The sequence below is a fragment of the Microcebus murinus genome, chromosome 9 (assembly GCF_040939455.1).
Source record: "Microcebus murinus isolate Inina chromosome 9, M.murinus_Inina_mat1.0, whole genome shotgun sequence".
NCBI classification, from domain to species: domain Eukaryota; kingdom Metazoa; phylum Chordata; class Mammalia; order Primates; family Cheirogaleidae; genus Microcebus; species Microcebus murinus.
In genome coordinates, this window is record NC_134112.1 from 67,562,994 (window position 1) to 67,590,895 (window position 27,902).

The 27,902-nt window shown below is 40.8% G+C and overlaps 1 protein-coding gene and 1 long non-coding RNA gene across 2 annotated transcripts in view; one reads left to right on the forward strand and one right to left on the reverse strand.

Annotated features, from left to right (window-relative positions):
• The first annotated feature begins 9,448 nt into the window (after positions 1-9,448).
• The window catches only part of IFRD1 (interferon related developmental regulator 1), a 50,258-nt gene continuing 31,804 nt past the window's right edge, over positions 9,449-27,902 (forward strand). Inside the window, exon 1 of the mRNA XM_012736151.2 lies at positions 9,449-9,522. Coding sequence (XP_012591605.1) covers positions 9,501-9,522 — 22 coding nt within the window. The 5' untranslated portion in view covers positions 9,449-9,500. The remainder of the gene's footprint in view (positions 9,523-27,902) is intronic.
• LOC105855271 (uncharacterized) lies at positions 17,465-27,882 on the reverse strand. The gene is made up of 3 exons (XR_002224808.2): positions 27,419-27,882; positions 19,527-19,663; positions 17,465-18,041 (listed from the first exon to the last, which is right to left on the reverse strand). It is a non-coding gene; the product is annotated as an uncharacterized LOC105855271 (long non-coding RNA).

A 27,902-nucleotide genomic window follows, 5' to 3' on the forward strand; every position in this document is an offset into this window, starting at 1 on the left:
AGCTGCCTGGGAAGACAGCTACATTTGCCCATTCTCATCCCTTCCTGCTTAGGGAGCCGTCAAGCGAGCCTGGGCTGCCTAGTCCTGGCAGACGTCTTATAACCATGAGGTGTTAATTCTGTGGATGATACCGCTGAGAGCTGACCACACTTGGGAGAGCTTACCTCTGAACTTCTTTTTCCTTATGGTTTAAGCCTCTGTAGTTGAATATTCTGTTTCTTAGAGCTGAATGCATTTCGGCTGCTACAGATGGTCGCAATTCTGGGTGGGAGGTGATGCTTCTTCACACTGTTGCCTGGAGGAGTATTAGAATTTGGCCATCCTACCTTCTATTAATTGCTACCTTCTTAGTTGCTACTTTGATTGTACAATGCTCTAAGAGCCCTAAGGGATATATATAGTTCAGTAAACTCTGGATTGTATAAAGGCAGCCTATATTTATAACCCGAAGCTGGCCACTAAAGCTGTGGGTTGAAGGACACCAAAATCCTCCATCCAATGTATAAAATAAATGCAACAATATAAAATAAATTTCTTTATTATCTGCTTTCGGGTCTAAAGCTCTGTCTATAGAGATTAATTTCTTAGAGTCTTCCCTTAAATTACATATTTTCTTGAGCAGAGATCAACATCCTGCTCTTATCAGCTCCCCTGTGAACCGAGATGGAGAACTGAAAGCTGGAGATAAAATGAATCGAATCTTAGGATCCAGGGGTTGGCAGGAATCTCCAAGATCACCTAGCCTCACACCTTTGTTTTGTAGATTTAAAAAACTGTGGACCAAGGAGGTTCAAGAATTTACCCAGATAATGTTCACAATCAAGCCAGAACCCCGGTTCCCTTCCAGCCCAGGGGATCTTCCACTCTGTTGCCGCCCCAAATGAAGTGTGTGAACAGCACATTGTAAACACCTGCAGAAGGAACCTTGTTGCATTTCTCTACCTGGATCTGGAGTCTGTGGACTTGACTTCATTTGAATAGTAAGTATACTTTTGGGGACTGCGGTGACATGAAAGGAGGAGCTGACAGACCTCGAAGTGGGCAGATGCATGGACACTGCCCTGCGGATTTTGCTGAAGTCTCACCCTGCACTCGTCTATTGGAAAGGGCACTTCCTTCTCTCACTCTTCCCACTTCCATTCTTTCTTACTTGGTAGACTAAATACATGTTTGTTTTTAATATAATTAGCCCATTCAGTGTCATGACATGCTACATTTACAATAGTTTCACATTCATTAAAGAAGCCTATTTCTGAGCTTTATAAAATAAATCACTGCTATATATGTTTATTAAAGTTTCAAAGACTCTATTTCTGTGGGACCTTCAAATAAAAGTGTTTCTCAAAAAGTTAGGTTAAATTTTTCGGACATGCTCCCATGTTTTTGTCAAGCATTTAGGGATCTAGCAAGTAATGCTTGTTCCATTTAAAGGAATTTTGACTTTTTCTAAAAAAGCAAGAATGTCTTGCAAGGCCAACAGTAATCAGTCTCTGCTTTAGACATGTAGTTTCTAAATATGTTCTTTCAAAAGAAGCCACAGGCATAATTGTTTTTGTGGTTTGTTTTTGCGAAGACACATGAGCCTATTCCAAATGTTCCTAAGACCGTAAATCTTGGAGTGGTTTCTGTGCTCTCTTGCCCTCTGCTGGCTAAATTGAGACCTTCCTAAGAATATGCCAATCAGATACCCTGTAGGTCACAGATGTAAATTCTCCATCCTGCTCATTTGGGGCCCTATTTGGCATCGCCCTCTCAACAACTTTTATGCCAGAGATAAAAATCTCGCTTTAGATCCCCTGCTTCTCATCAAGATATCCACAACCCGATGGCTCCAGTTCACGAGATCTGTCCCTTCTCAAGCTTCTATTGTATTTATCCCCTCCATCCTATGATTAGCAACTTATTATATCCTATAGTATTCCTGAGTTGTCTCTACCACATAATTAAGTAAGTCATTACATTGGTGAGTAAACATAAGGTGTATCATTGTGTCTTGGTTACTAATTGCTCGGTGTTTGTCTTGTTTCCCCAGTGGGACCATCATCTCTCTAGGCTTTCATTCAACCTCATCAATTGGATTCAGAAGAGGCCTTGGCCGTGGAAACCAAGTCAGCACACCTCTCCTAGACCTCCATGGGGTGATGAGGGGCCGCTCGTGCTGGCTGTAACCCTGGCATTCCCAGGCGTCCTACAGTCCATCTGCAGTGGCCAAGATGGAGCACACGTGCTTAGGTAAGATCAGCCCTTACCTGGTGGGCTGAGGGGAGAGGGAAGCAGCACCCAGTGTGAGACCTGTATTCTCCCCTCTCCTGCTGGCGGCCAGCCCCAGCTGACAGCCTAGAGGTTCCGCCACTGCTCTCTCCTCCCGCCCATGCGATCCTCACAAGGCTGGTGTTCCAGGGTTGGCCGCAGAGCAACTGCTGCTTCTAAATTTCGATTAATACTCACTTGCCCATTTACATCTGAACTGAAATCTGAAATCTTTTATTGTGTCTTTTAGTTAATCTGAAGGTATATGCTTTTTGTTGTTGTTGTTGTTGTTTGCTCTTTGTTGAGCTGTACTTCTTTTTACCCCCAGAGGGAGAGTATGCGGAGAAATTTGAATTTGGGTGGCTGGCATCATTATCCTATGGGGAAATGGTGGCAGTTCTCTTCTGATTTTTTGTTTTGTTTTCTCGGTGAGGTAGAAACAAGGCGATCAGCTGCACTAGGATGGGAGAGGAGAGAGGAGGCGGTGTGAATAGCTGTCTGGGGGAGCTGGAGGTGGGAGGACCAGGTCGTGTGACTATCGTGGAGCACTGAAGCACTGCTTGAGGTTGGTGGTAATAAATTTAAAGTAAGACCAGTCAGCATGATCGCGGGCTTTTCTCCAGCCACGTTCAGCTGCATCCTGTTGTGGTTTTGCCAAACAAGTACAAAGAAATGTGCTAAACAGATAGGAGGAAAATTTTAAAGCACTCCTGTGAAACACAAAAGTAGAAAGTCATATCACGTTCTTGGATTAGACAATGCAGCATCATGGAGATGCCAATTCTCCCCAAGTTAATGTCTACATTTATTGTGATCACATTAAAAGAAGCCATTTATTTTTTTCTGGAGTGAGAAAAGTTGATTCTAAAGTACATAAGAAAAATTAACCAGGAAGAATAGTCAGTAAATTGACAAGCTATAAACTGGCTATTTAAAGCAGCAAAAAATTTTAAAAAGAAATGGGCTGAATGCAGTGGCTTATGCTTATAATCCCAGTGCTTTGGGAGGCTGAGGCAGAAGGATCGCTTGAACCCAGAAGTTCAAGACCAGCCTGGGCAACACAGTGAGACCCAGTCTTTACCAAAAAAAAAAAAAAAGAAGAAGAAGAAGAAGAAAAGAAAAAAAATTAGCCAGGGATGGTAGTTTACGACTATGGGCCCAGCTACTCAGGGGCTGAGGTGGGAGGATTGCTTGAGTGAAGGAGTTTGAGGCCACAGTGCCACTGCACTCTAGCCCATGTGACAGAGTGACACCCTAGCTCCAAAAAAAGATGCTCAAATATATGAAAAGCTTCTCAATCTCACTTATATTAAGAGAAGAGTGAATTAAAGGCATTTAAAAATATTACTGCTCACCTATCTGATTGGCACAACTCAAAAAGTTTGCCAATGCTCTCTGTTGATGAGGCTGCAGAAGGATAGGTGCTGTCATCACCTGGTTGGAGTGCAAAATGGTGCAGCCTCCCTGGGGAATAATTTGGGATTACCTAATAAAACTACATTTGCATTGAACTGTTGATTGAGCAACTGTACTTTTTTTTTTTTTTTCAAGCAGAGTCTCACTCTGTTGCCCGGACTAGAGTGTGATGGCCTCTAGGCGTCAGCCTAGCTCACAACAACCTCAAACTCCTGGGCTCAAGGGATCCTCCTGCCTCCGCCTCCCAAGAAGTTGGGACTATAGGTGTGTACCACCACACCGGGTGATTTTTTTCTATTTTTAGTTGCCTGGCAAATTTCTTTTTATTTTTTTAGTAGAGACAAAGTCTCGCTCTTGCTGGGGGTGTTCTTGAACTCCTGACCTCAAGCGATCCTCCCACCTTGGCCTCCCAGAATGCTAGAATTACAGGCATGAGCCACCATGCCGGAACAATTCTACTTTTAAGAATCTCTATAGGCCAGGCATGGTGGCTCACGCCTGTACTCCTAGCACTCTGGGAGGCCAAGGCGGGAGGATCACTCAAGGTCAGGAGTTTGAAACCAGGCTGAGCAAGAATGAGACCCTGTCTCTACTAAAAATTGAAAGAAATTAATTGTCCAACTAAAAATATATAGAAAAAATTAGCCGGGCATGGTGACACATGCCTGTAGTCCCAGCTACTAGGGAGGCTGAGGCAGAAGGATTGCTTGATGCCACGGCATTCAGCCGGGGCAGAGTGAGACTCTGTCTCAAAACAAACAACAACAAAAAGAATCTCTATAAATTGAAAACAATATGTGCAGGAAGTTATTTATTGCACAACATTATTTATGGTAGTGTTAGGTAGATAGCAAGGGATTCTGGGTCTCCTAGAGACAAAAGTGGGTGCCTCTGCTGTTCACCCTCACCCCCCAGTGGGCTTTCTGAGAGGCTCATGGGAGAGCTGCATGCACAGTAAGACTCAGGTCATATAATTCCCAACTGTCCAATCAAAGTGGTTCTATAGTGACGTCTCAGCCACAAGGGAGGTCCCAATCCAGGCACTGTAAAACAAGACCCAGACTATAATCGAGTCCTTTTTGCTCTCTCTCTTTTGCTACAACAATAGGTCTGGTAGTCATCTGTGGCATACGTATCATGCTCTGTAAACCTGTATCTTGCTCTTGCTCTATAATCCTATGTTTTGTCCTTAATAAACCTCATTTTTGTGCTTGCCTTACTTTGGCGCATCTGGTCATTCTTCAGCCATGAGTGCACCAAGAACTGACATTTCAGACTGCAACCTGACAATAGCAAATGGTTACAAATAATCCAAATATCCATTACCTGGAGACTTGTTAAATGAACTGTGGTATATCCACAAAACAGAGAATGGAGCAGCAATTAAAAAAAGGCAAAGAGAAAGCTCTCTAAAAACCAAAATCCAGAACACAAGATTAGATGAATAGACAAAAGATATGTACAGAATGCTATCTTTTGTGTAAGAAAGGCAGGGAAATAAGAATGTTTGCTTATTTTTGCCAAAAGCAAAAGCCCTGGAAGAGTAAATAAAAAATTAGTAAACATGACTTCTTAGAGGACAGGAAAAAGGGGCTGAGGAGATGGAGATGGAGGTGATGTCTCTCTAAATAGATTGAACAATGTAAAGATTTTACACATTTAAAAAATAATAAAATGAAAAAGGGAAGTGAAAGCAAACGCTGACATTAGGAACAAATGGAAACAAATAAAATGAATATCAGATCAATGGACCGCGTACCTCCTCTTGTTGACCCTGCACTTACTGGTGAGCTCTGTTAGTAAAGCTTGTTCTTCATGCCCCAGCCATGTCAGGCTGTGGAATTTGCACAACTTGCTTCAATTGTGTTTATTGTCTGTTGTCTATCTTTCCCCACTAAATATTCAGCCATTCATGGCAGGGATCTTTGTTTAGTTCACTCATGTTTACGTACAGCCTGCACAGTATCCGCACACAGTAGGTGCTCACTAAGTATTTGTTGAATGAATGAAACTCCTTGTGGGCAAGGAAACTATTCTTTATATGTACTTATTTTAATGCCCCAAACCTAGCACAGGACTAGGACAGGAATTGTATGACATATGTTTTTATCTGAGCCCAGATGTTTTTGGCAGAATTACATCTGCATTTGTATCCTCACTGACTTCTATTTATGTCTGGCCAATAGACCTAGCCCCTGCCGCTGTGATTTTTCCTGCAGCCGGGATTTTACCTCTAGCAGCTGGGATATTGTCCAGCCTCGTGCTGTGTTGAAAGTGGTCCAAACTGCCATAGATTTACACTCCTCTCTCCTTTACTGTACTTCCTGCTGAGCTGCTTTGTGGATGTTCCAGAGGTATCTCTCCATTCCTTTCTAGTCAGCTTACAAGGACTGGCAGTGATATTTTGGATTCATGGAGCAGTAAATCTGTCTTTTAAAATGGCTATATATAGATGAGGAAATTTCTTTCAGTAGATCTGGTTTAATGATAAATTAGAGTGATCTATCACTAAGAATAGTATCAACCTCCCCATAGCCCTCTCTCAGTATTTCATTGTCTTCATAAAATCCACCAAAAGGCTTCAGTTTAAAGTCTACTTCTTGAAAGGTTTTGCCCTAAGAGTAAGAACAATGTGGATTTAAATCCTAGCTTGGATAATCTACTTACTCAGTTTCCTGGGACTCAGTTTCCAGAATTTTAGCAACACCTATCTTTCTGAGTTGTTGAGAATGCTAGAAAATAAGTATGTTATGCCCCTAGTATGGTTTAGGGGAAAAAGATGGGAAGGAATATATTAAAATGTGGACAGTCCATTGCCCTTTGGTGGTGAGATTATGGTACTTTCGTCTTAGTGATTTAAACTTTCCCCAGGTTTTTATATCTTATAAACTGTCAACAAGATAATTTATATAACCCTTAATAGTTAAAAAATTAGCAATTCTCCTTTCATGATTCTATCCTGTTCATATATGTACATAATATATATACACACATACACATGTACATTTTGTTTAATTTCAGAATATTATAGGAGTACAAACGTTTTGGTTATATAAATTGCTTTTGTACCATTTGAGTCAAAGTTATAAGTGTGTCCATCACCCAAATAGTGTGCATTGTACCCATTAGGTGTGAATTTACCCATCCCCTCTTCCGCCCTCTCACCTGCCCGATCCCTGATGAATGTTATTTTCATATGTGCACATAGTGTTGATCGCTTAGTTCCAATTTATTGTGAGTACATATGGTGTTTGTTTTTCCATTTCTGTGATACTTCACTTAGAAGAATGGTCTCCAGTTCCATCCAGGTTAATACAAGAGGTATTAGTTCACTACTTCTCATGGCTGAGTAGTACTCCATGATATACATATACCATATTTTATTAATCTAGTCATGTATTGATGGGCACTTGGGTTGCTTCCACATCTTTGCAATTCTGTGTGCTGCTATAAATACTTGGGTGCAGATATCTTTTTTTATAGAATGTCTTTTTTTTCTTCTGGGTAAATACCCAGTAGGGGCAATGCTGGTTCAAATGGTAGTTCTACTTTTAGCTCTTTGAGGTATCTCCATACTACTTTCCATAGAGGTTGAACTACTTTGAAGTCCCACCAACAGTGTATGAGTGTTCTTATCTCTCCACATCCATGCCAGCATTTGTTGTTTTAGGACTTTTTGATAAAAGCCGTTCTCACGGAAATTAGTGATATTTCACTGTGGTTTTGATTTGCATTTCCCTGATGATTAGAGATGTTGAGCATTTTTTTCATATGTTTGTTGGCCATTAGTCTATCTTCTTTTGAAAAGTTTCTGTTCATGCCTTTTGTCCACTTTTTAATGGGATTGTTTGACTTTTTCTTCCTGATTTGCTTGAGTTGTTTAGAAATTTTGGTTATCAGCCCTTTATTGAATGCATAGCATGCAAATATTTTCTCCCATTTTGTAGGTTGTCTATTTGCTCTAATGATTGTTTCCTTGGCTGTGCAATTCTATCCTGTTCCTCAATAATAACTCACAACAAAAATCTAACTAAATAAAATAAATTGTCTTGGTTTATTTCATTAACAACCAGGAGAATTAAACCTGAGCACACAGATCTAGGGCCTAAGAAATATCAGTATGCAAACAAATATGAATAAGAATTTAAACTGAGGACTTGATCTTTAGCTCACATGTTGATGTCAGAACTTTTAGGACGTGGTGAGGAGATGGCAGGACTTTTAAAGTATTGGCCAAGGAGAGCAATCTCAAGACCAGGAAATGGACTAAGAGTGTGCCTCTGTGAACCACAGAGTAGCCTTGCTCTGCTGGGAGAGCAGCCTCTTCAGAGGGACTTTTGGAGGGACATTCAGCCATGCTATTGCCACCTTCAGGGACCAGCATGGAGAAAAATGTCACAGCCAGGTTGTAGGTGCCTCCACATGGGATGGCCATTGTTTGCATCACCTGAGAGGTGGAGAGTGACCCCAGGCTGGGAGAGTGCATCTCAGAGATTGGTAGCCAAAAGGGAAGGAAGAGGCAGAGATGGTGGTTGCTGCTCTCTGAGCCACCCAGTCCCTCCCACTGCCTGTTGCTTGCAGGGGCTGTGGTCAGTGTTGCAAGAGGAGCAGAGGGTATAGAGGAGGCATTTGTGACCACTCATGCATGAGACTTGTAACCACTCTGCATATCACATGTGAGGAAATAGGAAGTGGGGGGTTAGAAGGGAACACTTCAAAGGGCAAGTGTTTTTACCAATCCAGGTTCCCCAGTAAGTGAAGATGCTGAAATGCATTCCCGTGTTGCTGCTTTTCTCAGTGTTGACCTGCTCTATAACTCGTGACACCTGCTGTCTGCTGCAGAGCCCTGCATTCTGAAAATCAGAGTAAACCATTCATCTTACAGGCCTACGGTGGAGAGCAAGGGTCAATTAGGTACCAAAATTAATATTTATTATGGGGAGAATTTATAACAGAGAATAGGTAGCAAGCCATCCTTAGAACTCTGGCAACACCCTTGGATTGCACAGATAAGATGAGGAAATTAATAACATACTAGCACTCCATCTATCTTATACAAAACACATCTAATTTTCCCCTTAGCTTCACTTTCATCCATTTCCACTTTGTGTGAGTCTTTTATTTGCTTCCTCCTCCTCCCTCTCATTTAACTCTTTTAAAAGAAGGACCGGAGCAATGTTCCCAGGAGGGAAATTTGCACTTTTTTCTGCTCTGGACATTCCCTGGTTGGAAGGTGGAAATTCCCAGGTGTCTGTAAGAGAACCTGCCCATTTGGCGGCGCCTCAAGAACTGAGATCAGGAGGCCTCGTGCCCAGAGAAGAAAAATAACCAGTTGGATCAGTGGGCGAGAGATGGAAGCATAAATAGGGTTGAGACAAAGAGAAGGTCAGCTGTAAGTGGGTCAGGAGACCAGAGTGGTGGACAGAGTAGGCCCTGGAATGCCTGCTGGGAGGCCTGCCATGGAGGATTTCTGCTCTGCCCCCACCCTACCCCGGGGCAGGATGACTCAGCACTTCCTATTATGAAGGCTAGCCCCAGGAGGCCCTACCAAGGCTAACTGCTGTTCTGGCTCCTGGTTCATTCTAGGTCTATACATTATAGTAAAAGTTTGTTCCAGAGGGATGTGGGCAATTCATCCCAGGACTTGATGTTCCTTTGTTACGTTTTGTTTTTTTTTTTAACTTGAGCCAACAGTCTGAACTGGTCAGGCTTCGGACTGGTGCCAGCTGCTTTATCTGGTAGCACTGTCACGTAATAAACAACATTTATTGGTGATCACTAGGTGTCAACACAGTGCGAAGAACTTCCCACGAACATCCCGAACATCCCGTTTAATGCTCAGAAGCCGACCGCAAGGTAGGTATTGCCAACTCTGTTTGCAGATGAGCAGACTGAGGCTTGAAGATGTTAAATTGTTCTTACCCTGTACCCACAAGTGCCTGGCAGAATTACCAATGGTTTACTGAGCTAAAACAACTAAGGTGATCATATGCAGGAGAATATGGAGAAGATTAAAAGCAAACAGTGGACCCAGAAGGTGATGAGGAGGGAAGGACAGGGTGATAGAAGCATATGCTATTGATAGAAAATCCAAGTAGCTAAAACCACTGGCTGTTTTGGCCATGTTAAGGCCCTACCCAGAGGATTGTTCACGTTCCTGACATCTCTTAAAAGGTGGGCATGTTTTGTTATCTGCATTTTCCAAGTATGTGTTCTGTGGATTTATAATCTAGATCTGGATTCTTCCACAAGGGGACTGGTGTGAATTCAGTGTGACTGGTTAGGCATATGTCATATTGTGCCCCATCTCCTCTCCCTGGAATTTTCACTGTTTCAGCAACTGGGTAAGGCAGCAGAGGCAGGGACACTATCTTCAGAAGGTTTTCAGTGAAATGTACACATTGTCCTCAAAATCAGACTCCATGAAGGCAATGGCTTTGTCTTGTTTGTCTCCATATCCCTAGCTGTGGGGATGTAGAAGTGATCTTTGTATACTGAATTAAAAATGTGTAAGTAAATGAATTAAAGAGGTGAGTAGGAGGCAGGTGTCTCTTTCCCTTGAAGATGTTTTTGATACTCTTGTCTAGCTGATTCATTGGCTTTGCAAATTAGAAAACAGGGAGGAATGGGTCATATGTATCAATAATATTTGGGGGGGGGGTCTGGTTGAGTAGGATTAGGGAAGTTTGGAAGCCTCGGGTGCCAATGTGGGAAACCTGGAAGGCTGCTAGCTAGTATAAACTTCCCATTCTAACTTTCTCTCCATGTCCATCAGTTTCTCAACACTGCCTTCCTGTCGTTCCCTCCAACTTCCAAAGGAGAGCTGTCCTTTTGACCAAACAAAGCTAAAATCCCCAGTGCTAGGCCGCCAACATTTTTAATCTTTCTCTCCACTGACATCTTCAAACAAATTTTCAGTCTTTAACATTTTTTTCTTCTCTCTTTTTTAACTGATGCATAATAGATGTACATATTTTTGAGGTACATGTGATATTTTAATACATTCATATAATTTGTAAAGATCAAATCAGTGTAATTGTGATATCCATCACCATAAATATTTGTCTTTTCTTTATGCTAGAAACATTCGAATTATTTTCTTCTAGCTATTTTGAAATATATAATCGATTATTGCAAACTCTAGCCACCCTCTTATCTATCATACACTAAATCTTATTTCTTTTATCAACCTATATATTCCTACCCATTAATCAACCTCTCTTCATCCTTCCCTTCCCCTTGCCCTTTCTGGCCTCTAGTAACCACCAATGTACTCTCTTTCTTTATCAGATCCACTTCTGTAGCTCCTATATATGAGTAAGAACATGTAATATTTGTCTTTTTGTACTTGGCATGTTCATTTAATATAGTGACCTCTAGTTCCATCTGTGTTGCTGCAAATGACAGGATTTCATTCTTTTTTATGGGCACTTAGGTTGATTCCATACTTTGGCTATTGTGAATATTGCTGCAACAAATATGGGAGTACAGATCTCTTTTTGATATATTGATTTCCTTTCTTTTGGATATATACCCAGTAGTGGGATTGCTGGATCATATGGTAGTTCTATTTTTAGTTTTTTGAGGAACCCACCCTGTTTTCCATATTGACTGTACTAATTCATATTCCCACCAATAGTGTAAGAAGGTTCCCCTTTCTCCACATTCTTGCTAGCATCTGTTATTATTTGTCTTTTTTGATATAAGCCATTTTAACTGGGGTGAGATGAAATTGCATTATGGTTTTGATTTTCATTTCTAAAATGATTAGTGATGTTGAACATTTTTTCATATACCTGTTCCTCATTTATATGTCTTCTTTTGAGAAATGTCTGTTCAGATCTTTTGCCCATTTTTTAATTAGATTATTTGTCTTTTTGCTATCAAGTTGTTTGAGATCTTTATATATTCTGGTAATTAATTCCTTGTCAGATGAGTAGTTTGCAAATATATTCTCCCTTTATGGGTTGTCTCTTCACTTTGTTCATTGTTTCCTTTGCTATGCAGAAGCTTTTTAGCTTGATGTGATTCCAGTTGTCTATTATTGCTTTGGTTGCCTGTGCTTTTGAGATCTTACACAAAAAAATCTTTGCTAAGATAAATGTCTTGGAGCATTTCACCAATGTTTTCTTCTAGTAGTTTCATAAGATTCTTCATGATCGCAGTTGTTATATCTTCTTTTTATTTTCTGATTTTATTTATTTGGGTCATCTCTCATTTTTTCTTAGTCTAGCTAAAAGTTTGCTAATTTTATCTTTTTAAAAAAAACAATCTTTTGTTCATTAATATTCTGTATTTTTTTTTAAGTCTCATTTATTTCTGCTTTGGTCTTTATTATTTCTTTCCTTCTACAAATTTTGAGTTTGCTTTGTTTTTGCTTCTCTAGTTCCTTGAGGTGCATTGTTAGGTTGTTTATTTGAAGTTTTACTTTTTTTTTTTTTTTGATGTAGGTGTTTATTGCTATAAAGTTTCTTCTTAGTACTGCTTTTGCAGTATCCCATGTGTTCTGGTACATTGTGTTTCCATTTTCATATGTTTCAAGAAATTTTAAAATTTCCTTCTTAATTTATTTATTGGTCATTCTGGAGCATGCTGGAGCATTCTGGAGCATGCTACTTAATTTCCATGTGTTTGTGTATTTTCTGAGGTTCCTCTTGTTATTGATTTCTAGTTTTATTCCACTGTGGTCAGAAAAGATACTTGATATGACTTATACTTTTTTGAATTTGTTGAGTCTTGTTTTATGGCTGGTAAAGCGTCGTTTCTGGGTGTGTCTGTGAGAGTATTTCCAGAGGAGACTGACTTGGGAGATAGTATACTGAGTAAGGAAGACCTGCCTTTAATGTGGGTGGGCACCATCCAATGGTGGGCTGGGGGCCTGGCTGAGAAAAACATGAGGAAGAAGGGACATTCTCTCTCTCTCTCTCTCTCTCTGTTTTCTCTCTCTCTCTCTGTTTTCTCTCTCCCTTATGGAGCAGCACACCTTTTATCCTCTTGTCCTTGGACATCAGACTCTAGGTTCTTTGGCTTTTGGGCTCTGGGACTTGTACCAGTGGTCTCTTGGGGGCTCTTAAGCCTTCAGCCTCAGATTGAGGGCTTCACTGTAGGTTGTTTGTAAGGCTTCTGGACTTGGACTGAGCCAGACTACTAGCTTCTCTGGTTCTTCAGCTCGCAGACAGCCTATAATGGGACTTCTCTGTCTCTGTGATCATGTGAGCCAGGTCCCCTAATATCCCCTTTCCTATATCCTATTGGTCTGTCTCTGGAGAACCCTGACCAATACCGTCACGTATCCCTCCTTCAGGGAAAACAAAACAAACAAAAACAATACCTCGTGTGACTCTATAGTTCTTTCTTATCATCATCCTATTTCTTTTTTTCCATTTACTGTTAAAATTGAATAAATGGTCTGTCTGTACTTTTTATCTTCATTTGTTTGCTGCTCAATAACTCTTAATCCCATGAAATCTGGCTTCTGCTTCTACTACTTTACTAAAACATTCTCTTTCTCTCTTTTTTGTAGAAACAAAACACTTTATATCAGACCACTAGTTGTCCCTGGCATTCCTCTCTCCTTCTTCCTTTTATGAAACTTCCCCCAAGTTTCAGCTGAGTGTATGGAGTCTCAACTAGGGACAATATTTTCCAGCCTCCCCTTCAGCTGGGTGTGAGCATTTGGCCAGGAGTTGGAGGCAAAGTTTTGGCTTTCCTAAAGCTAACTGCCTGTCCTGTCCTTCCTCTTTTGTTCTCACTGCTTGTTGGAAGTGGTCTTACTCTGTTTTGTTTTGCTATAATAGAATACCCCAGACCGTATAATTTACAAACATTAGATGTTTTTTTCAGCTCATGTTTTTGGAGACTGGTAAGTCCAAAATGGAGGGGCTGCATCTGACAAGGGCCTTCTTGCTGTGTCATCACGTGGTGGAAGGCATCACATGAGAGAGAGTGCATGAGAGAGGGCAAGAGGGGGCTGAGCTCACTTTTAAAACAAACCCACTCTCGAGATAACAACATTAATCCATTCACGACGGCAGACCCTCATGACCCAGACACCTCCCATTGGGCCCCACCGCCCAACACCGTCACATTGTGGATGAAGTTTCCCACACGTGAACTTTAGGGGATGTACTCAAACCATAGCAGACTCAGTCTTGGAACTTGGCGTGAGGACGGCAGACTGGCATGCTGTGTATCCTGCTCTGCCAGCCCTGGACTAATCACCTCTGGATTTTTACATGAGAGAGAAATAAGCTTACACTGTATTTTCATCATTCTATTTTGGGATCCCTTTGTTACAGCAGCTTAGCAAGTATCCTAATAAACTCCTTTATTTCTTATTTTAAAAAATCATATGCATTCATGGTAGAAACTTAACTTCATAAGTAGAAAGATGACAACACAAACAATTCCTGTTGATCTCTTACTTTGCTCATTAACTATTCTCAGTAGCCTGTGTTTATCTGTCTCCTTTTCTTTCTCCTACCTACAAGCTTGGGCATACCCCAGAACTAGGTTATCTGCACTTTTGTCTTTTATCTCTCTACATTCTATCACAGGACTTGATTTATATGGTGATTGATCTCATCATTAGTTTGTTCACTCATTCAAAAATATCTGGTGAGAACCTACCTGCTGCTAAGTGCTGGGGATACAACAATAAATCAGATCTGGCTTCTGCCCCAAGGAGCTCACAGACTGGAGAGGAGAGGGGAAGGTAGATAAAAACAAGTCTAAGGTGCTGAGTGCTTTGATGGAGCACTGACGTGGGATTATGGTGAAGGGCACCTAAGTGGCTTGATGGGGGTGAGTATCTATTATGAAGGACCCCAGAAAAGGTGAACTGGGAGCAGGGGAGGCAGAAAGGAGGATTAATGAGGGGAAAAGGGGGGAGGGATTTCAAGCCAAGAAGTCAGCCAGGAATGAAAAACCCGGTGTGAGAACTTGCAGGGCACTGCTGGCAGTATTGTGTTGACACTAGAAGTATAAAGCAGGGGTGTTGAGAGCGCTTCTGTCAAGGGACAAAGGGGTGAGTGAGGTCATGCAGTCTTTGCTTATCATCCTAAGGAGGCTTACACCCTCTCCTGATTGAGGCTTTAATGAAGAGAATTGACCAGAATTGTGAGAGTGTCAGATCTACCTATGCATAGAGTATTGTGTGTGGCTGGGGGAAGGATAGATTTCTGGGAGGTAGCAAGGGGGAGAACAGGGAACCAGTGTGGAGGCTATTTGTAATGGAGTAGTTAAGAGGTAGTGACAGCTGGATCCAAGGTGTTGGCAGTGAGAATAAAGAAAGAAAAAAGTTGGGGAAATATTTAGGAAATAAAATGGGTGTGACTTGGTGACTGAAGAGGAAATAAGAGGAAGGCTGAGAGACGACTCCTAGGGTTCTGGATTGGGTGGCTGTCATGGTGAAGGTGACAACATTACTGGTTTGGCTATCACCTGCTCATGAGGTGGTTTCTTTCTCTTTTTTTTTTTTTTAAAACAGAGTCTTACTCTGTTGCCCGGGCTAGAATGCTGTGGCATCAGCCTAGCTCACAGCAACCTCAAACTCCTGGGCTCAGGTGATCCTCCTGCCTCGGCCTCCCGAGTAGCTATGACTACAGGCATGTGCCACCATGCCTGGCTAATTCTTTTCTATATATTTTTAGTTGTCCAATTAATTTCTTTCTATAATTTTAGTAGAGACGGAGTCTCGCTCTTGCTCAGAGCTGGTTTAGAACTCCTGACCTTGAGCAATCCTCCCATCTTGGCCTCCCAGAGTGCTAGGATTGCAGGCGTGAGCCACCACACCGGGCCAAGGTGGTTTCTTGCAAAGGTAAGGAAGCTTAACTTTCAGGCCCCTCCTTGCATGAACCCATTGAAAGGCTCTGGGCAGGGCCTGAGCAATTTTGTAAACTTGTCTGTATTTTTTTTCTTAAAGATGGCCCACACCCTCTTTAAGGTGGTGATAGCTTCAGACACGCAGAGCCTGAATCCATTCCTGCCCATCCCCTTGCAATTCATCCTTCTTGTTACCAGTAGACTAATCTCCCTAAAAATAAAATGTTGACATGTCAATCCGCTCCTCAAAAGCTACTGTCATCATGACAATGGGCCTTTTACAACTTGACAATTTTACTTCAGAGTTTCCCTTTACTTCCTCTCTATAAAATTCATTTCCCAACAAATGTTTATGGTTTCAGAAAAGTAGCTTTGACCTGACTGTCAAAGAACAGGGAGGTCACTTACCAATGTTTAAAGTCTGTGGCTCTTAAATCTACCTACCAATAGAGCTGCTGGAGTTGCAATGACTCTGTTGAACTTTCTTGTTTACCACCCACTGTCTTGCTTTGTTTTTATGCCACTTGTGGCTTTTCTACTTTAAAACACTTGTCTGATCTCAGACTTGGCCATTCAGCGTGAGTACCATTTGGGATGCTTGGTACCTGCAGAAACTGTGTGGCATATGTGAATATCGCTCTTTATTATGGCCACGGGGCACATTAAGCACGTGACTGCACTTTAGAAATCTGTTTTTGATCGTGCTCGGTTCAAAGGCAATTTGCATTCTAGAATGTACATTCTGAATACAGACCTTTGACCACTCAATAGTTCCAATATCTGGAATATAACGCGCTGCTGTCTGCAGTCACAGAGATGTTCTGGACTGTTCTTTCATCTGAAGGAAGAGTTGTCTTTATTGTTCGCCACATTGACGCCTGATAAATGACTTCTGAGGATTTTCCCGCTGTCTGAGCAGCTGCTCTTCCATGTATGAAAAATCTAATTTTACTTTCTAAGCTTTTTTTCCTATAATGTCTCATCTGCTTCAACAGATTCTCACTCAGACACACTAAAATGGGACTCATAATATCAATTTATTATTATATTTTAGCAATCTCAATAAACAAGGCAGTCTCATTATGTTCTTTTTTCTTTAGGGAGAAGGCAGGCCTAGATGCTTTCTAAAAAAGAACACTGTGTGCAACCTCATGTTACAAAAAATGCAACTTGGTTAAATTTTCATTGATAGTCCTTCAGTAGAGGATGGCTTATGACGAGAAAAGTTGTTATATAAATAAAATAGAATTTTACTATTAGAAGACACTTCTGAGCCAGAGAGCACGGTGCTGATACTGCAACCAGATCTTTCTCATTTCCCCTTTCCCCAGCTTCTTCCCACTTCTCCAGCCCCTCCACGTCTGTTTCATGTTGGCAGGTACAAATCAGAGGTGTGGGAAGTTGATGTCACCTGCAGAGCCCCAAGGACTTCTCTTGGATAAAGGGACTTGCTGCTTTGCACCATCAGTCCACAGGGGGAGTCATGAGCCAAAGAAAGGAAAAAATTATAATCCTAAACAATATTGAACAGATGCACCCTGGGGCAGGTGGGGGATTTGGGAGTTCAATTCTTTTTTTTGGAAAATACTATTTTCTATATTGTAATTCCTTTCTGTCATCCCAAGCCTTCTGATCTTTGTGGGGTTTTGGGGAATTCAGGGCTGAACGTGTGTCAGTGCTTAGAGTAAAGCAGACAGGGCAGCCTGGCAGCCACCTGGGGAGTGGTCAGTCATGAGCTGGCCCACAGTGGGTGGCATGCTAAAGGCCAGAGCCGCAGCCTGGTCCATGCTGCTCCCCAAGAGACAAGCAGCAGCCAGGACAGATGTGCAGGGCAGGCGAGCATTCCTTGATGATTTTCAGAAGTACCTAGGAAGGAAAACCTGAAACCCCTTTTTTGTCTCGCATGAGTCATGAGCTCTGATCCTTGTTGCCGTTCGGGCCACTAGAGAAGTGTTTTATATCTGGTCTACCCAGAATAAAACCTGATGAGCCCATGTCTAGGAATGGGGCTAATTCCCTGCCTCCCTTCCATGTGCACATTCATGCCTCGCTACCTTTCATCTGCTCCTGTCTCTGTTCTATTTGGGGTTGACTACTTGGGAGGGGACAGACTGGGCAAAAGGGAGCCAAGAGGATCACCTGTCTGCAGTTTTATATCTGTGCCCTGCCACTCTCTAAGTAGCAGCTCTGGGTACTCAGGTAGCCTGGAATAGAAGATTCTCCTAGCATCCTGTTTCACATAGGTCAGCCTCATGATAATAGATAGAGATGCCCCCCAGAGCCCAGTGGGGGTGGAAGGACCACTTCTCAGAGCTCCTTCAGCTTAATGTTTTCTATAATTAGTCCTTGAGATGGATGGATGGAACTTGTTAACTTACCTCTTTTCTTTCTCCCTCTTTCTTCTCTCATTCTTCCTTTCCTCCCACCTTCTTTCCTCCGATGTCCTTGATCCTAGAACATTATCTGCTCATTATTTTTCAAGCTGTGTTGCTGCTTCTACCAGTGTTCTGTGTTCCCTGTTGTGGCCAGCAATCTGCTTCCATCATTGGTGGCTTGGAGGGCACAAAGGGAGTTAAGCAAGCTAAAGGCTAAGCTAGGAGGTTAATGCTTAGAACTTTTGGCCTAGAAATTATTATAGGAGATACATAACATTGTTTTAACTATATGTCATATTATATATTTGGAATTACGATTGATTGATCTCAACATATAAATGGGTGGCAACAAAATTCAAGTTGATAATTCGTCCCAGGACTTTTTCCTCCTCTTTGCGAAACAGGACTCCAGTACTACTTACGGAGTCCACTCTTCTATCTATGTAGGAGAACAAAATGACATGCGCATGTGAATCAGTGTGGAGTGTTTTAGGTGAAATCACCTAGAAGCCAGGTCATGGATGATGTGCGATCATTTATCTTTAGACTCACAGCTGTGGTTCACCCTCCCACCAGCCGTTCCTCACGTCCATGCCGGCCTCCTTCCATCGTGTTGTAATAAAGGGAGGGAAGAATCCAGGGCAGTAGGAAACTCCCTTGTCCCAACCTCCATAATCTCTTTCTATACTTTATGCATTTATGACCAAAGGTCATAGAGGTTACCTTCCTCTGCCTAAATGGGTAGAAGTAGAAAGGTCACAGTTATGAAAGTACTTGAATTAAGAAAGGAAAGGAACTACCAAGTTTCCTGTCTATTCATTATGAGTTATCTGAGGCCTCAGTTCTTAGAAAGCAAGCATCTCCATGTTCTGACCCGATATAGATGTACTTCTTCATAAATATTTTATTCACTTGGGTGTCCTCCACATCCTAAGTGCTCAGTAAATATTTACTAAACAACAAGTGGTTCTTGCTGCCTATAATAGTGTTGTGTTGGAGGTATGAGGACAATTTAATGCTAAGAGATATTAGTCATCAGGCCAGCCATTTAGCCATGTCCTCCTATGCCTACTCCTGTAATTACATAATAAATACACAAGCATGAAAGCCCATGGACTTTTTACAGCCAATTTTTTCATATCCATTTGTTTTGACCATCAAAAATCAGTTACTACTGTGTACTAGGCATTGTGACTGTAAATGATACTTTGTGTAAATTCTTTGTAATTCTCGCAATAGTGCAATAAGAAATTATCTTCATTTTTCATTCATGTATTGGTTCATTCAACAACCGTGCATCAGGCTCTGTGTTAGATGCTAAGGACTCAACAGGGAACAAGACAGACAAGATCCCAACCTTCATGGTGCTTAGAAGCCGAGGCTTAAAGAAGTAACTTGTAGTTAGGGGACACACCAAGGGCACAAGCCAGGATTTGAATCTAATTCCAAAACTCATGCTGCCTCTGGAAAATAGTGATAATCAGTTACAAAGAACCTTCTAGGTGCCAATCTTTTACAACTTGGCTCATTTTTAAACCTTTAAACCAATTCCACATGTTAAAGTGTTATTAAGTATTTATAAAATCTAGGCTTTCTTGGTTCTAAAAAAAAAAAAGTATTTACAAATGAGGAAATGGGAATCTGAGAGGTTAAATAACTTACCCGGGATCACAAACTAGTAGACGCAGGGCCCAGATCTGGCTGGTGTGTGAGCCCAGCTCCAGACCCATGCTGCTTCCACTTGGTGACACTGCTGGCTGGTGGCACAGCGGAAAAGAGGCAGGTCCACAGGCCTTGCGCTGTCGGAGCTTCCAGGTCAGCAGGTGAGAGAAGTAAAATACAATTACAGTACGAAGCAGAATATAAAATAAGGCCACAAAAAGAATATAAACAAACTGCTCTGGGGTTGAGGAGGGATTATTTTAGCCTAAGGAGTCTTTGAAAACAGAGGACAAGGGAGAGTGCTCTGTTTAATAACTCTACAGGATATCATCTTTCAGGTAGGAAGTGACCTATTATTCAGAATGAAAGCACAATATAAATAGAAGTTAGGATTATTTCATTCCCTAATCTTTTTTCCTCAATGAGTATTATATGTTTATTGAATGAATCTATAGTATATATATTCATTATATAAAATTTATTGAATGGCTGAATGGATATAGCACTGTAAGACATTTCAATTGCAAAGATGTTAAAATGTTAAAATGTGTGGGTCTTAGAATCAACTAGATATAGTTCTTATTTATTTCTTTTTCCTTTTTTTTTATTTCATCATTGTTCTTATTTTTTTTTAATTGATAAGAGTATGTCTTGCTCTGTTCAAGGTATTTTAATTAGTGAAAGTATTGAAGCATCATAGTCAAATCTCACTTTCACTGGAGTCTGAGTGGGGCTGCTGTGTACAGTTGTATATTTTGTGAACTGAACAAAGCTACCCAGCTGAGGGGGTAGGAAGGGCTTGAAATCTAGCCTGCGTTCCTCATGCCGAACAATGCTCCCCATTGTAGGACTGCCTCACTCCCACCAAGAGGAAGGGCATCTAGGAAAGAGCCTTTTAAAAATCTGTGTGAATTAGATGAGATTTTCCATGGCCCAGCGGTGGCCCTGGGGTCCCACAGCAAGTGCGATGACAAAGGTGGTGTGGCAGCCAGGGTGTAGTGTACTTAATAGGGCAACATACTTTTTACATGTCCATTACAGATCTTAAAAAACGGTAGAAGTTATTAAATTCTAAATTATATTTACAATCAACTCAGTAAATAAGTGTCACAACATCAATGCAAAACCTGTTAATGAAAAATTTTATGGATTCCATGTTATTACACAAAGACACACATGGGATAAAATTAAATGACTTGAATTTTCAACTATACAACATTATTTGCATATATCTTCAGGGGTTTCAAAGACCATCTAAATCCTATTTTTGAGGATTTTTGGAACTCAGGTTAGCACACCCATACTGTTAAAAAAGAATTGGATACTAAACAAATATAAACATGTGGTCAAAACCACTCACTTCCCATAGACATTGAAAAGGTCACTCGCAGTTTGGCTCATACATGATTGTGTATTACCTGGTTACTGAGTAACACATTTTGGAAATGTTCAATTATTTTCGAATCACCCTGTATTATTTAACAGCTTGTTCTGAAAGCTTTCAAATGCCAACTCAGCACTCCTAGTCTTGGATGCTATTGGGTCACAACTAAGTATTTATTAGGCTCATGTTGTAGTTATAGATTAGATTAATGGTGAACAGAATAATACTTTATTGGATGGCAATAATTTCAGATTTCAACAAGTGATAGTGGCATTACCTCTCTACCTCAACACTGCCTCAAAACCAGCTCCAACACATAACCTCCTGCAGATCCAGAGCATCTCTGAGAGCATCAGAGTTGTCATAGTGACCAGCAAATTATGAGCCACCCCAGGGCTTATTCTCGTAGAAAGTGAAGTTTCCCAGGACAGTGAGTCATTATTAAAGCAGAGAGAACCTCTACATGGTTCCCTCATTAGATCAGCCAGCGTTTGACTGTAAAACATGGATCTGACAATGTGGTTATTATTGCTAGCCAGAGGCTGTCTTCAGTTTCACAGGCTATATCATGAAACTGTCATGTTAAGTGTTTCTTTTTCTTGCCGAATGCCACCTTTAAGGAATATTATTTCACTGGAGAGTTTGCAGAGACGAGACTGACTTGGAATTTACCATTCCAAAACTGAGCCAGAGGAAATTTGCTACAGGAGTACATATGCTGTATGGATATGAGTTTGTGTGCACTAGTTCACTGGCAGGAAATGCCACACGATCTGACTGCAACCACACACATGGACTCCATAAGCCAGTATAAATTAAAGTTGACCTTAACAGCAATATATTTATCTGTTCAGTTTAAATAAAAGCTTTATAAAGCTTTATAAAGTTTTAATTGGCTCTTATTAATATGAGCATTCATACTTCAATGCATCATTAATTTTAAAATGTTTTATTTGTATTTTACTCTCTATCAGTATTTTTCTTCTCAAAGGTACCAAATAATATTGACTGATTAAAGTAGATAATTTTTCTTTAAATTTTTTCCTTTTTAAGAAAGGGGAATATTTGTTCAAAGAAGACATGTCTTAACCATGAATGAAAGCTGAATGCAACAAATGCAGTATGAGATCACCAAAGCACATACATGCCAAGCATTGTGTCTACCACCCAGAGCAGCAGGAATGAATGTGATTATAGGGGGATTCGTATGTTAGGGATACTTATTATCAATTGGTGGCAGTTTTTCTTATCTTACACAATGATGATCTATAAATATTAGTTGACATTTTATTCATTCAGCAAATATTTGTTGAGTGCCTGGTCTGTGCCAGTCATGGGGTTGGATGTTTGAGATACAAAAATGAGTAAGGCAGAACCTCTGTGTGCTATATTCTGTCCCAGTTTGTCAGTATTTAATAAAAGAGGCAAAAGGCATGAAGGAGGGAATAATCAGTTCTAGCTACAGGGTGACCATAAAGCCTGGAAATGCAGATATATTGTTTCATCCTGTATTGTAGTATGATAACAACAAACCACTTGTTATGTATTTGCCTGTGTTTCTAAACTTAGTGTTAACTTATGAAAGGGTCAGGAAAGACCCTAAAGGAAAAGATACTTGATTTGGGTCTTTAATGTCAAAACATATTCATCAGATTTTGGGAAAGGGCCTAGAAAGACATTCCTGGTTTAAGGAAAGTTCTGGGGAACTGTAAGCAATCTTGCTTAGTTGGAATGTAGGATAAGATGAAGCTGAATACGTACATAGGAGCCAGGGTTCAGAGGTTTTGTAAATTGTGCCAGAGTATGGATTTTATTCTATAGGCAGTCAGGAGCCAATAAAGGTTAAGAGCCAAGGAGTAAATGTGATCATTCAATCAAAACATGTTTATGGAGTATCTACTACTTCTCAGGCCAGTGCTAGGGGCTGGGTTACAAAGACGAATTAGATATAAGGAATTCAAAGCCTAATGAAGAAAAATATAAACAAGTTAGTGTCGTGAAAGTCATAGATTTTCAATAATAAAAATAATAGCTTACATTTATTATTTACCATGTGCCAGGTGGGTGCTAACGTGTATTATGTTACTTCATTCTCCCATCAACCCTAAGAAGGACTGTTGGCTAGTGGCATTTTATAGAAGAGGAATCTGAAGTATAGAGATCCAATAACTTGCCTCTGTAAGTACAGCCAGGGTTCAAATCCTAATGGCCTGACTCCAGGAAATTCACCTTTTTACCACCAAGGGCGATGCTACTTCACCATGACAGCAATCTCTCCAGAGCATCATGGCCACACTGAAGAGGACAGTCCATTCTGCGGGGATGGAGGTGGTGGTTGGAATTCTTCATGGAAATGGTGATGAGATTTGCCTTAAGGAAGATTGTCCTAGGATCTAGGCATGACTAGAAGAGGGAAAGTGAGCTAGGAAGCAAAGTAATACTTGCAGTAACAGTGGGAAGGAGAGGAGGCCGGGCACGGTGGCTCACGCCTGTAATCCTAGCTCTCTGGGAGGCCAAGGCGGGCGGATTGCTCAAGGTCAGGAGTTCGAAATCAGCCTGAGCAAGAGTGAGACCCCATCTCTACTATAAATAGAAAGAAATTAATTGGCCAACTAACATATATATAGAAAAAATTAGCCAGGCATTGTGGCACATGCCTATAGTCCCAGCTACTCAGGAGGCTGAGGCAGGAGGATTGCTTGAGCCCAGGAGTTTGAGGTTACTGTGAGCTAGGCTGACACCACGGCATTCACTTTTAGTCTGGGCAACAAAGCAAGACTCTGTCAAAAAAAAAACAAAAAACAAAAAACAAAAAACAGTGGGAAGGAGAGGAGAGGATACAGTCTAGAGGTATTTCAGATGTGAAATGGTTTAGTGTGCTGAATGAGCTTAGGTTTCTGGTTTGGAGGTTGAAAGGATAGTAGAGCCATGAACCATGACTCATAATGCCAAAGGAGAAACAGGTAGGAATGCCTAGGGGTAGAGTGGATAAATTTTTCCTTTATTGAATTTGAGGAGTCTGTGGGATAGTAAATAAAGTCAGTGATTGAATATAGGCTTCTGGAGTTTAAGATAAGTATAAAAGCTAGAGATTGTATTGAATGTCATCTTTGAAGAGTTTCAAACTAATATATTAGTTAATTGCTTATATCTAAGAATCAAATCATAACTATAGAACCCATGCCCCCCAAAATGGGGCTAAATGTAAAACATGAATAGTAGCATAAGAAAGAAAATAGTGAAGCTGGCAAAGTGTACTACCTCATTTAAAAACAAGCATGTAGGCAGATTTTCCAGGGCATTGATGGTGGTGTTGAAGCACTGTGTATACCTTTGTGGGAAAAATACAGGTGGTGGGGAGAGGTAGATTAAGGTAAACAGGTAGAATTTGGGAGAACAAGGGTGGAGAAAGAATATTCCTAGATGTTGCCTTAAGCATATATGAGCTATAAGTAAAAAAGTTGTTGGTTTATTTCCTATTTTGAGAGTTCCTTGATCAGCCTGGGACTTCTTAAAATAGCATTCTAAGGAACAGAATTAGGAGTCAAAAGCAAATTTGTTTGAATGGATGCATGAATAGAAATAATTTGGGATTAGAAGATACCTCCTTTACAAAAAAAGACTAGGCTATGAAAATCAGGCCAGCAAATAAACAACCTCCAAAAAAATAACCATCATGACCTATATACGTAAAGTCAAATTAACCCTATTATTGTGTAGGTGGAGTATATCTTATTTCCTCAGCCTTTGGAATATAGAGAAGGTACCATTGCTCACCCATCATGACAACACTTGTTTGGAAGGAAAACTACCATTCATGAATCATGAATGATGAAAGTTAGCAACCTGGAATACCATTGAGAGAAAAATTGATTCCTCCCACTGACAGATGTTTCAGTAAAAAAAAAAAATTCAGATGCCAATTAATAACAACAACAAAAACAATAAAAACAACAAACATTCCCATTAAGGACCATTAAGGGAAATGAAAACTCTTAATCAGGAATGTCAAAGATGGAGAAAGAAGAGAGTGAAAAAAGTCCTCAAAACAGTCATCCACAATAATCATTGGCATGGAGGGAAGGAAATTCTCCAAATAAAGAGTTTTAACAGGGTGTCCTTGGATAGAAATCTGTGGAGGTGGAATGAAGTGGGCAGTGGCCCTATGTTGCTACATTCTATGTACAAAACAGCAGATGATAAGAGTGAGTATTTCAAAGACATTTTCTTTCTTGAAACATATGGGACTTTTAAGAGTGGTAGGGGAAGAGTTGGGGGATTATTTTTATCCAACTCATTTCTGAATACATATAAGAATGTTAGAAATTGCCAAATGGTGCCATCATTTTCCAGAAATTTTTAGATATGACAGCATCAGTTGAGATGCTTTCAGGCCCAAGTCACAGAAATCTCCAGTTAAAATTGATTTAAATATTAAGAGCATTTATTACATCACCTAAGTGGTCTAGAGGTGGTGGGTGGTGCCTGTTGTTTAATTCAGTGACTCAAAAACCTCATCCATGTTCTTTAACCCTTCTCTTTGCCATTCCTAGTGTTAGTTTTGTTGGCCCTTATGGTCACAAATAACAACAATAGAGAAAGACAAGACCATCTCTTCATTTGTAATTTTCTTGGGAAGGAGGAATCCTTCCCCCAAACCTTCAACCCTTACATTTCATTGATAGAATTGTATTGCATGCCTAAGACTGAAGCAACCATTTATAAGAGGAATCAATCCTGACCCAACCCCTGGAGCTGAGGTTAGGTCCAGCCTTCCCTGAAGCACATGGACCCTCAAAGGAGGTTGGAAATCTGAACAAAATTGGGGTTTTGAGAATGAGTAAGAGGGGTAAGATGGATCTGGGATAGGTAATTAACAGTGTCTGCAACAAATTAATTACAAAGCCTTTCTTGAATGGAATGAAAATATATTTACTAAATAGTTCTAATTTTACTAATTTACTAAATATTAAAAGATAAATCTCTTAGCAGTCTTGGCAATTTGTTCAATAGCTAGTTTTCTCTCTTGTTGTTTGCCAAACAATTACAATAATTGTAATTTTAGAACCATTTAATATAAATATTTCAGTGTAATACACCTGCTATGGTCAGTTATGCTGGGCTTAGGTTTTTAAAGTGTCTTTTCAGAATTTTTTTGGCTGGATTGGTTCACAAAATCTATTACTAATGACGAATGAAATTTGGTAGTTCACTCATTCTCCATAATTTAGAAATATGCTAACATGCCTCCAAAGTGTTGGAGAATCTGTTCCTACTTCCTACTGCCTTTTCTCTGAGAGTAAAAGATAGGCTTTTTCAGTCTCATTTGCAAAGTCTGGATAGTTTTCTGGAACTCCAAGAGATACTAGATCAAGAAAACAGGGGAGTGCAGAAATGATCAACTACTCTGGCTTACAGAAAATAGAAATTGACTTGACTTAAGCATAAAGAATTTATTTCAAAAGTCCAGGAGTTGCCAGGCTCAGTGTCTCAAGCCTGTGCTCCCAGCACACTTTGGGAGGCCCAGACAGGAGGATCACTTGAGCCCAGGAGTTTGAGACCAGCCTATCGTGGCCCATTTGCAGGATGGAGGATGAACACAGAACATAAAACACAAATGCAGAACACACAAAAAAAGGCAGACACATGTACAAATGGTTGACTTGAGTAATAATACACTGGGTCAGTTTTATTTTTATACTCTAAAAAATTAAAGTTAGTTCCTTGTATGTAACTGCCCAGGCTTGGCAGCCATAGCCATAAAATTCCGGAATGCATAGCCTTAGGGAAGCAGATATCCCCTGACTCAGAATTTTAAGGTGGTTGCTCTGGGCACTAGGCATAGATAAAGGACCGAGGTTAGCAAGGATGGGCAAGTTGAGCCACAGGGGGCATTTCTCATCCCTAGTTTCTCTTAGGGTGACCCCCTAAGATCTTTGGCTGAACCCCAGTGGCTGTGCATGGCTTAGGTCGCCCCTCCCTTGAGGGGTCTTACCTGTCATTGACTAACCAGCCATCTTATGGGGTGTTTATCATGTGGCCTCGAGACCCCCAATGCCGTGGGGCAGGGCTGCTCTTGCTAGTTGCAGCTCAGGTCCTTTGTTATGCCTCTAGGCAACACCTTTGTTTATCACTAGGAGCCTGTCTATTACTTTCAAACACTCTGGGCAGAACACGTACATTACTCACTAACTTTAATTCTTAAACTAGGAAAATATATGTCAGTCCTCTACACCAGCCTGAGGAACATAGCAAGACAAAAAAATAGAAAAATTAGCCAGGTGTGGTGATATGCACCTGTAGTCCCAGTTACTCAGGAGGCTGAGGCAGAGGATTGCTAGAGCCCAGGAGTTCAAGATTGCAGTAAGCTATGATGACACTACTGCAGTCTAGTCTGGGTGACAGAGCAAGACCCTATCTCTGTTAAAAAAAAATAGTTCAGGGGTTCAGGGCTGTCTCCTGGAACCTTAAGGCAGGAATTCAGTTGAGTCTCCTGTAGTTCTGCTACCTGGAAGTGTAGAAGTACACGCCCATGATGAGCTGGGTAGTTCCATTTCTTGACTCCGTTTCTCTCCATAGTCCCACTTCATTCTTTTCACTCTGCAAGCTGGCTTTCTTGGTTTTCCATGTCTGTGGTGGGCAGTCTCCATGTCTGTGGTGGGCAGATGATAGCTACCCTTTATTCTCTGATCAAAGGACCGGAATCTGAATGTCTCTCAGTTCTAATTCTGAATTTCAAGAAGAGAGAATGTGATTTACATATGAGGAAACAATAGCCTAGATTAAGGAATTTGCACAAGGTCACCATACTGGTAAGTGGTTGATGAGGCATTTTGACTCTAGTTCTGTCTGGATCTAAAACCTGGTCACCTTCCAGCAAAGCAAAATAAATGGCCACCAATCAGCTTTTCAGGAGCAACACTCCCTGCCTAGTTGACTCAATCTACTCTTGGCCTTGTAAGTCTGGATCTATCTTTAGGACACGCATTTCT